Consider the following 11,753-nt stretch of genomic DNA (forward strand, 5'->3'; position numbering starts at 1 on the left):
AAATCCCAAAAGCCACATCTGAAGTGTCTGTGCAAACAGCATCCTCATTACTAAAATCAGGCTCATTGATGACTCAAGGTAGAGGATGCACTGACTCCATTTGCAACTGCCCGTGCCTGGCTCTTAAATTGCAAAACTTCATTCAAGACTTCTATAAGATGGCAAGCAACTTTACCACAAAAACTGATATGAACCAACTTGAGGAATCTCTTACTAGAAAAATTAAAATCAGGGACGCCCTGTACCTCAACATGACTGAAAAAATGGAAGAGCTCGCTGATAACTCGCTAAGACGTGAGCGCCGGACGGAGAGAGAAATTATGGAATCTCTTCTAAACGCAGAATAGTTCCAAACTTTACCCATCCAAGTGGAAATCAGCAGGCTTGAAACCCACTAATACAATGACTTACAATGAAATGAATAATGTATCAATAATGTATTACTTCTTTAACTTTAATCATTCATACTCACTATATCATGATATAAGAAATATTATAATCATCCTAAGTTACAATATATTACTCCCTACACTATATAAAACTAACTAAGAAAAACAAATAAAGAGATAACCAAAAATATAACAAATCCAGATAAACAATATCAACTCTGTCCCTTTTATTTTATTATAAATTACAAAACAATAGAAACAAACGCAAACTAACAAGAAAACACAATAAAAGAAATAACAAGCAGCCTATACTGGTAAAGTCATACATAAACATTGAAGACTTTGCTATGCATATTAAGCTTGCAAACTTAAATACTCAAATACAACGGCTGTAATCATCCTTGATGCCTAAAAAAGAGATCACCCAACATTACCAACGCACGGCAACAGAGTTCTTCCCTTGCAAAGTATAGAACTACATCCTGCATATGGCGGCTTGAACCTTGCAATGTTAAGGGACTATAATACTGAAACCCAGTTGATTAAACCGAGGAAGCCATACTACTGTGACCTGCATACTCGCGCCTGACTGAAGAATCTGGTGACTACGGACGCTTGTGAGGCTTGTGGGCCTTACACACAAAGATTGTGAAATATTCACCAGCCGGCCACAACGATGCTCAGTCATCTGACTATTGGCACGGAAAAGTTACTCAAAGGAAGCAATAATCTACTCCACCAACACCAGGAGCCCCGCGGTACAGCGGGCGGGTCCCCTAGCCACGAGAATAAAAAACTGAACTCTTACACGCGACACTAGCCAGTCACTTCCTTCATTGTGACATATATGCAACGTCTAGATTGCCCTACTAATACACCTGTGACTCCACACAAGAAGCCTATGCTGGTCATGCCAAATGATAATACCACCATCAACAAAACAGGAAAGATACAAAACACTGGGAACCATACGCTAGTGACCAGCCCTCTGCTGCATTGGAAAATTACTACTGTTAATAACTTTATGATGATCATCTCTCGGACTGCAATACACTCTGGGGATATGAACCTCACCAACTCGTTTCCAATGGACTATGCATGAGTGTGCTAATCCAGCTAACTCCCAATGAACTGTATAAAATATAACCTGTACTCTTTCGCCATGCTCAAGAGTTTAATGGGCACCCAGCACCTGCGCTACTTGAGTAAAATTAAACCTGCAAACTTAAATACTCAAATCCAATGATTATAATCATCCCAGATGCCCTAAAAAGAGACCACCCAACATTACCAATGAGAGGTAGCAGAGTTCCTCCCCTGCAATGCACAGCGCTACATCCTGCCTTGGCGGCTTGAACCTTGCAATGCTAAGGGATTACACTACTGAAACCCAGTTGATTAAACTAAGAAAACCATATTACTGCGGCCTGCATACTTGCGCCCGGCTGAAGAGTCTGTATGACAACTGATGCTGGTGAGGCTTGTGGGCCCTCTACACAGAGATTGCAAAATACTCGCTGGCTGACTGCAGCAATGCTCGGGTGCACCTGTGACTCCATATGCGGCGTAAACCAAGACATGGCTCATACCTTACCATTACTGCCATGATTGGTGACAGCGCCGCTCACATGGAAGCCACACAGAGTAGCAGCCCGGCTTCCTGCAGCATGCCACGACACCTCTCCACCAGGGGATAGAGAAAACACTATTAGCAGCTTGCTAATCTGAAATTACAAACCTGAAACATACTAAATTTTGTTTTCTACTCCAGTTAATCCGAGGGAATCATCTTATTGGAACCTGCATCCTTACGCCTGACTGAAGAGTCCTGTCGACGTCTGAAGCTTGCGAAGCTTGCATGCCCTTACAGCAAATTGCATCACACTCGCTAGTTGACCAGCGGTGGTTCACATCCAACCAACTGCCGATACTGGGAAATCAATCAAAAGAAGTTACACTTATCCCCACCAATCTCCTGGGAACCCAGCGAAACAGCAATTGCGTCTCCCAACCTAAGATGGAGGAAGTATTTGCACTTGCATGCACTACCATATCAACCCGAACCACATGCATACTTACCTGGCAACCCCCACCACCATTGCAACTGCACTGGTTTTCATCACACCAATTGGATCACTGGTGCACTTTTGGCACCATCTGCGGCGATCACCAAGACATGTGCTCATACCTACCCTTTACTGCCATGATTGGTGACAGCGCTGCAAGCATTGGAGGCCACACAGAGCGCGACTTGGCTTCCTACAACTTCTGGAATGCAGCTATTATTCCTGTGAACCACCCATGATGACCACCAACTAGTGCTACTGCACATTTAGGAGAGAGCCATATGAACATCTGCACCCGTTGGCTCTACAGGACATGCCACCCCAATAAACCAGAGGTAAACATCTTAAAATTGCGTCCCGTATCCTTACGCTTGCCCAAAGAGTCCTGTTGACGTCTGACGCCTGCGAAGCATATGGGCCGCAATTAAAGGCTTGCAAGAAATGTCCACTGGCTGATCAATAACGATGCGCAACCATCTGACTGCCGGTACTGGACGAGTTAATCAGAGGAAGCAACACCTATCTCCACCAACTACTGGGAGCCCGCAAAACACCAAATGCGTCTCCCAACCTAAGATGGAGGAAGTTCTGTGCACTCGCATGCACTACCATACCTACCCTGGCCACATGCATACTCACCTGGCAACCCTCATCACCATTGCAACTGCACTGGTTCTCATCACACCAAATGGATCACTAGTGCACTTATGGCACCATATGCGGCGATCACCAAGACATGTGCTCATACCTTACCATTACTGCCATGATTAGTGACAGCGCCGCAAACATGGAGGCCACACAGAGTGCGACTTGGCTTGCTGCAACTCCTGGTTTGCAGCTATTATTCCTGTGAACCACCCCATGATGACCACCAATTAGTGCTACTGCACATTGAGGAGAGAGCCATACGAACACCTGCGCCCGTTGGCTCTACAGGGCATGCCACCCCAATAAATCAGAGGTAAACATCTTAAAATTGCGTCCCGTATCCTTACGCTTGTCCGAAGAGTCCTGTTGACGTCTGACGCCTGCGAAGCCTATGGGCCGCAATTAAAGGCTTGCAAGAAATGTCCACTGGCTGATCAATAACGATGCGCAACCATCTGACTGCCGGTGCTGGACGAGTTAATCAGAGGAAGAAACACCTATCTCCACCAACTACTGAGAGTACGTGAAACAGCAGTCATGTCTCCCAACCTAAGATGGAGGAAGTTTGTGCACTTGCATGCACTACCATATCAACCCGAACCACATGCATACTTACCTGGCAACCCTCACCACCATTGCAACTGCATTGGTTCTCATCACACCAACTGGATCACTGGTGCACTTTTGGCACCATCTGCGGCGATCACCAAGACATGTGCTCATACCTAACCATTACTGCCATGATTGGTGACAGCGCCGCAAGTATGGAGGCCACACAGAGTGCGACTTGGCTTCCTGCAACTTCTGGAATGCAGCTATTATTCCTGTGAACCACTCCATGATGACCACCAACTAGTGCTACTGCACATTGAGGAGAGAGTCATACGTTGTATTTGTGCCCGTTGACTCTTCAGGGCGTGCAACCCCAACTAATCAGAGGTAATCATCTTAAAATTGCGACCTGTATCCTTACGCTTGTCCGAAGAGTCCTGTTGACGTCTGACGCCTGCGAAGCCTATGGGCGGCAATTAAAGGCTTGCAAGAAATGTCCACTGGCTGATCGATAACGATGCGCAACCATCTGACTGCCGGTACTGGACGAGTTAATCAGAGGAAGCAACACTTATCTCCACCAACTACTGGGAGCCCGCAGAATACCAAATGCGTCTCCCAACCCAAGATGGAGGAAGTTTTGTGCACTCACATGCACTACCATGCCTACCCCGGCCACATGCATACTCACCTGGCAACCCTCATCACCATTGCAACTGCACTGGTTCTCATCACACCACTTGGATCACTAATGCACTTGCGGCACCATATGCGGCGATCACCAAGACATGTGCTCATACCTAACCATTACTGCCATGATTGGTGACAGCGCCGCAAACACGGAGGCCACACAGAGTGCGACTTGGCTTGCTGCAACTCCCGGTATGCAGCTATTATTCCTGTGAACCACCCCATGATGACCACCAATTAGTGCTACTGCACATTTAGGAGAGAGCCATATAAACACCTGCGCCTGTTGGCTCTACAGGGCATGCCACCCCAATAAATCAGAGGTAAACATCTTAAAATTGCGTCCCGTATCCTTACGCTTGCCCGAAGAGTCCTGTTGACGTCTGACGCCTGCGAAGCTTATGGGCCGCAATTAAAGGCTTGCAAGAAATGTCCACTGGCTGACCAATAACGATGCGCAACCATCTGACTGCCGGTACTGGACGAGTTAATCAGAGGAAGCAACACTTATCTCCACCAACTACTGGGAGCCCGCAGAATACCAAATGCGTCTCCCAACCCAAGATGGAGGAAGTTTTGTGCACTCACATGCACTACCATGCCTACCCCGGCCACATGCATACTCACCTGGCAACCCTCATCACCATTGCAACTGCACTGGTTCTCATCACACCACTTGGATCACTAATGCACTTGCGGCACCATATGCGGCGATCACCAAGACATGTGCTCATACCTAACCATTACTGCCATGATTGGTGACAGCGCCGCAAGTATGGAGGCCACACAGAGTGCGACTTGGCTTGCTGCAACTCCTGGTTTGCAGCTATTATTCCTGTGAACCACCCCATGATGACCACCAATTAGTGCTACTGCACATTGAGGAGAGAGCCATACGAACACCTGCGCCCGTTGGCTCTACAGGGCATGCCACCCCAATAAATCAGAGGTAAACATCTTAAAATTGCGTCCCGTATCCTTACGCTTGCCCGAAGAGTCCTGTTGACGTCTGACGCCTGCGAAGCTTATGGGCCGCAATTAAAGGCTTGCAAGAAATGTCCACTGGCTGACCAATAACGATGCGCAACCATCTGACTGCCGGTACTGGACGAGTTAATCAGAGGAAGCAACACTTATCTCCACCAACTACTGGGAGCCCGCAGAATACCAAATGCGTCTCCCAACCCAAGATGGAGGAAGTTTTGTGCACTCACATGCACTACCATGCCTACCCCGGCCACATGCATACTCACCTGGCAACCCTCATCACCATTGCAACTGCACTGGTTCTCATCACACCACTTGGATCACTAATGCACTTGCGGCACCATATGCGGCGATCACCAAGACATGTGCTCATACCTAACCATTACTGCCATGATTGGTGACAGCGCCGCAAACACGGAGGCCACACAGAGTGCGACTTGGCTTGCTGCAACTCCCGGTATGCAGCTATTATTCCTGTGAACCACCCCATGATGACCACCAATTAGTGCTACTGCACATTTAGGAGAGAGCCATATAAACACCTGCGCCTGTTGGCTCTACAGGGCATGCCACCCCAATAAATCAGAGGTAAACATCTTAAAATTGCGTCCCGTATCCTTACGCTTGCCCGAAGAGTCCTGTTGACGTCTGACGCCTGCGAAGCCTATGGGCCACAATAAAAGACTTGCAAGAGATGTCCACTGGCTGATTGATAGTGATGTTCACCCATCCGACTGCCGGCACTGGACGAGTTAATCAGAGGAAGCAATACTTATCTCCACCAACCACTGGGAGCCCTGTGATACAGCAGTCATGTCTCCCAACCTAAGATGGAGGAAATTTGTGCACTTGCATGCACTACCATATCAACCCGAACCACATGCATACTTACCTGGCAACCCTCACCACCATTGCAACTGCATTGGTTTTCATCACACCAATTGGATCACTGGTGCACTTTTGGCACCATCTGTGGCGATCACCAAGACATGTGCTCATACCCAACCATTACTGCCATGATTGGTAACAGCGCCGCAAGTTTGGAGGCCACACAGAGTGCGACTTGGCTTCCTGTAACTTCTGGAATGCAGCTATTACTCCCGTGAACCACTCCATGATGACCACCAACTAGTGCTACTGCACATTGAGGAGAGAGTCATACGTTGTATTTGTGCCCGTTGACTCTTCAGGGCGTGCAACCCCAACTAATCAGAGGTAATCATCTTAAAATTGCGACCTGTATCCTTACGCTTGTCCGAAGAGTCCTGTTGACGTCTGACGCCTGCGAAGCCTATGGGCGGCAATTAAAGGCTTGCAAGAAATGTCCACTGGCTGATCGATAACGATGCGCAACCATCCGACTGCCGGTACTGGACGAGTTAATCAGAGGAAGCAACACTTATCTCCACCAATTACTGGGAGCCCCGCGTAACAGCAATTATGTCTCCCAATCCAAGATGGAGGAAGTTTGTGCACTTGCATGCACCACCAGGCCAACCCTAGTCACATGCATACCCACCTGGCAACCCCTACAACCATTGCAACTGCTTTGGTTTTTATCATACCACACTGGTAAAATGCCACAACCCAGAGAGCCCCACTGCGTACGCGATCGTGGCTCTCTGCAGTATCTGAGGCTGATTATCACCATTGCACCTGAAGCTCCATATGCGGAGCAGACACTGATACATGGCTCATACCTTACCATTACTGCCATGATCGGTGAAAGCGCCGCAAGCAGGAGGCCATACAGCGTAGCGATTTGGTCTTCTGCAGCTTCTGGAATGCAGCCGCTACTCCTGAAAACCTTCATATGATGACCACCAACCAAATGCCATATTGCAATTAAGGAAGGAGCCACATGGGCTGTGCCCACTGGTTCCACAGGGCGTGCCACCCAGCTATTCAGAGGAAAACATCTTAAAATTGCGACCCGTATCCTTACGCCTGTCCGACGAGTCCTGTTGACATCTGACGCTCGCGAAGCCTATGGGCCGCAATAAGGTCGTTGCAAACCACCCAGGACACCTCAACAGGGCCCTTTATCAGCACCCTCATCTGGGATGTCGGATCTCCCCCCACAGTTGCGAGCGCCACATCCCACTTTGTGGCTTGAACCTTGCAGCTGTAAGGACCAAGGAAGCGGGATCCTGCTAAGATCGGTCCAATGGCCAATGACCCCTGGAAGGAAATAAACACCATTAATCAACATCAAATACTAACACCTTCAGTATCATTACAGATTAATTGCTTAGAAATAAGTTCTTAATTTCGCAAAAAAAAAAAAAAATGATGTTATTAATAGGAAAACAGTGCTACGGTTGCGCCCTGGCCTTGTTATTAGTTTGTAAGTTATGTAAGGATGTGTCTTAGGCCGGGGTAAACCTCAGCGGCCCAGGATTCCTCTCCAGAAATATTTATATTTTTAGAGACGGCCAGGACATGGACGCCGAATTTTTAATGACTTTTCTAGGGGCAAAATGGCAGCGAAAAGGGGCTCGTTTTCAAAAGGGGAACTCTGGCTTCGGGAAAATGGGAATCTTGGACGGTCACCCTGGCGATGGCCAGGTGCTCCTCCGTTTTTCCTGCGCCCGCTCGGTTGCCCAGCAGCGGCGACTCTTTCGATCGGCAAAATCTCCGCCGCCCGGGATGACCCAGCGGCGATGGCGGGCAAAATGCAGATCGGAAGGGAAAGGGAGAGGGGAAGGGGAAACCTAAAACACGTGGTCACCCTGGCGATGGCCAGGTGCTCCTCCGTTTTCCTGCGCTCGCCCGGTTGCCCAGCAGCGGCGACTCTTCCGATCGGCAAAATCTCCGCCGCCCGGGATGACCCAGCGGCGATGGCGGGCAAAATGCAGATCGAAAGGGAAAAGGAGAGGGGAGAGAGGGGAAATCTGTGAGCACGTGCCGGTGGCGATGGACTCGTAGCCCGGGAAAACCCAGCAGCCCCGATGCCCACGCCAGATCTGTGCCCGGGATAACCCAGCGGCGACAAATCCCGCTCCCGTCCCGCTTCTCCGGCCCGGAGCTTGCCCAGCGACCACGCGGAGTTGGTGCGGGATAACCCAGCCACCAGCTCGGCGAGTGAGTGAGCGGGAGGGGAACACTTTGGCACGCGTCAAAATAAGGGTTGGTTGTTGCTACGCGGAGTTTTATGCGGGTGCGAGGGAGAAAGACGATGGAATTTCCGAATTCATTTTTGGTACTTTATTTTATTACTTAATTATTATGTCTACATTTTTCTAATCTACGCCTGTCGTCCCTAACCTGGCCCTACGCCACACTCCAAGGATCTGCCCTCACATGGCACTCGGCCGGCTCACCTGCTATTTTCGGTGGGCTGGAACACGTGTCCGGCAGCCTGATATGAATTTTGCACACGCGGGTCCTTTTGGACTTAGCCGTCGGTCTGTGATAGTTTCGTTCGCCCACGTTCGCAGTTGTCGGAGAAGTGATCGCGGTCGCAGCTTGCAAAGCCCTTGTCGCCTCGTCTCTGCCAAAAATGTCCGGGCAGCGCAGCTTTCGGCCGTCGGCTTTGTTATTGTTATTGTTTATGTTTTGATCGGCATGTAAATAAGCACGACCAAAACGTAAACACGCACGATCGTCGGAGGGGAAATGTCGCTGCCTCTGCCGCTGTTCGCGTCGGCAGCGGAGAGGGGAAATGGCTTCAGCGCGGTCGCTACAGTCCGTGTTGACAAAATGTATACGCCTGTGCGTTGCGGCCTAAATCTAATTTGGCCCTTCCTGGGCAAATTAACTGTGGGCTTCATGCCCGTTTAAATGTACAGTCGTGTGTGTGGGTGTGTGGCTAATCCTAACTTACTTCCCTATACTAATTGCTAACTTAACTATGACCTTAACTAATATGTACAATATTTACATAAATATAGGGGATTGTGACATCGTCACACTCCCCCCTATCTTCGGGAGGGGTGGAGAGTGATAATCACCCTCCCGCTGCGGTTGATTTGGACCCGGAAGCGTTGGTTCGCCTCCTCCTCCAGAATCCGAATCGTCCGTCTTCGTGGTGTCGCCAGGCGCCCGTGGATCCGGCGGAGCAAAGCTGCAGGCAGTGTGCCGTTCGGCGTGGTCCACTCCACTGGGGCCGGTACCCAGCGGGGAGGGTTGAGGGCCCCCTCGTCGGCGTCCAACGATGACTCGTCGGACGAGCTGGACGGGCTGTCTGCCCAGGGTGCGCTCCGGCGCCGGGCTCGGCGGCGTGGAGTCGGTGATGGCGGTGGGCCATTCGTCGGTGGTTGGGCACCCGGTGGGTTGCCGAGCTCCTCACTGAGGTCCTCTGCTCTTCGGCGCGCTTCTTCTGCGGCCAGCTCCGCTATGGTGGGCAGGCGGGGTCGCGGGTCGCGACTGGCGGCCACCGCGGCGCATCGGGCGGTAGCGTGAGGATCGGGGTACGATCCCAGGCCGAATATCTCCTCGTAGGAGGGCGGAGGGGGTCGGCTGCGACTGGTAGCGGCTGGGGCCCAGCTTTGTAGTGGCGTGGTGCTGGGTGGAGTCCAGCGTGGGGGCGGCGATCGCGGGGCGTAGGACCAGCCACTGTCCTGACTAGCCTCGTCCTCGTCGGCCGAGACTGTCGATGTTGAGGCGTCGTCGGCGGGTCCGGCGGAAGGTGGTCGCGAGGCGTCTGACTGGCGGCTCTCCTCGTCCTCGTCGGCCGAGATGGTAGACGCCGTGTTGGTGCCGCTTCCCCAGTTGAACGCGTCCCCTGGTATCTCCCCGAAGCACTCTATCAGGGCGGCTTCTACCTCGCCCATGTACGGCGGGGCCCGGTTGTCGCTCGGGTGCGGCGGTGTGGTGCGCCTCCTCCGTATGTCACGGCTGTCCTCCGCGGTGGGGTCGTACAGGACGGTCGCGTCGCTGTCGTCGCCGTCCTCGCCGGTGGGGTTATAGTGACTACGCGTGCGGTCGTCACGGCCCTCGTCGTCGGAGACCAGGTCGTATTCTACGCCTAGAGGCCCGCGAGCGCCTGTTGCCGGCGGCTCCGCGTGCGGCGGGCTGTCAAAGAGGTCGCCTAGGGTGTCCTCCACCAGGCCGTCGAAATCGACCCAATCGCCCGACAGGGCGACGGCCTGGTTCCAGGCTTCCTCGGCGTCGGCGGAGGGTGCCCGATCTCCGGGTGAAGCATCGCGTGGTCGGGGCGGAGTCAGATCGGCCCGCAGGGGTCCGAAGCGGTGATCTAGTGGCACCTCCTCCTCGTCATTGCCGTTGAGAGGGGCAACTTCCGGAGGGGGCGCCAGCGGCCCGATGTGGCCGGCGCGCAGGGGTGCCTGGAGCGGCATGCCCCTTAAGGGTGCTGGGTGGGGCCCAGCGACGTCGTGCTGGTGGGTCTCCTCCTCGTCATCGTCGCTGAGGACGACTTCCGGAGGGACCTGGCGTGGCCCAGCGAGGCCGGCGAACAGGGGTGCCAGGAGCGGCATCTCCTCTGTAGAGGGCCGACGGGGCCCGGCGTGGTTGTCGGCGGTCGTCTCCTCCCCGTTGTCGGCGGCGCTGGTGGCGTCGGCGGGTGGGGCCCGTGGTCGGAAGAGGCCGGCGTTATGGGCGACGAAGCTGTTGCTAGGACGCGGCGGGCTTGGCCCGGCGCCTTGGAGTGCTTGCAGGATCTCGTCGACTGCACAGCACATCCAGGAGTTGTCCTGTGGTGAATGGCCTTGTCCGTCCATGTTTTGGCTGGTTGACGTCCTTTGTGGCGACGATGGTCTGGCGAAGACGTAGCAGTGGCTCTGTATAGATGCCGGTGTCGGGCGTGCGTTGCCTGCGGGCGCGTGGCTCGTTATGCCTCTCGGTAGGCGGGCTGGAGACTGTTGCTGTAAGGACAGAGGAGATGTGTATTAGTGCGTTTCCCTGGGCCCTACCTAATGGAGTGGGCTAGGGTTGACTGGCTATGGCTACGGCTTTTTGGGGAAGAGACGCATGTTCACCCCACTAGGGGGTTCGGGACGTTGGACAGGCGCGCCTGTCAACAAGTGGCCCCTGTGAAACATGGTCGCCCTCCCTACATGGGTGCTCGTCGCTAGTGTTGGCGGCGCGGGATGGGTCCCCCGCGCCGTGCGGTCCTGGCTGCCGGCTGTGCGTCCAGCATGGTGTCGTCGGCATCCTCGATTGTGGTATCTCCGGCGTCGGTGTCTTCCCGGTGGGTTCCGGCTTCGGTGCCCTCCTCATCCTCGTGGTGGTACGGCTTCAGCTGGTTCAGGCTGGCGGTCCGCCGGCGTCGGCTTCCTGGCATGTGCAGTTGCACGATGTTCGGCGATGGGAACTTCGCTACCCTGAAGGGTCCTTCGTATTTCGCAGCTAGCTTTGCGGCAAAGCCCTCGGCCGCGTTGGATAAGGCGTGTCGGCGTACCAGGACCATGGATCCAACTGGTGGTCTCCACGTCCTCCGGCGTAGGTTGTAATGACGGCT

The 11,753-nt window shown here is 52.7% G+C and overlaps 1 protein-coding gene across 1 annotated transcript; it reads right to left on the reverse strand.

The window, feature by feature from the left end:
• Positions 1–7,273: 7,273 nt before the first annotated feature.
• On the reverse strand, positions 7,274–11,013 carry LOC138929420 (uncharacterized). The gene is made up of 2 exons (XM_070288853.1): positions 9,286–11,013; positions 7,274–7,513 (listed from the first exon to the last, which is right to left on the reverse strand). Exons 1-2 carry the CDS (start codon positions 11,011–11,013, stop codon positions 7,274–7,276), a joined length of 1,968 nt encoding a protein of 655 aa, XP_070144954.1.
• Between the last annotated feature and the right edge of the window lie 740 nt (positions 11,014–11,753).

Source organism: Drosophila kikkawai, unplaced genomic scaffold (genome assembly GCF_030179895.1).
Source record: "Drosophila kikkawai strain 14028-0561.14 unplaced genomic scaffold, DkikHiC1v2 scaffold_190, whole genome shotgun sequence".
In the NCBI taxonomy this organism is placed as follows: Eukaryota; Metazoa; Arthropoda; class Insecta; order Diptera; family Drosophilidae; genus Drosophila; species Drosophila kikkawai.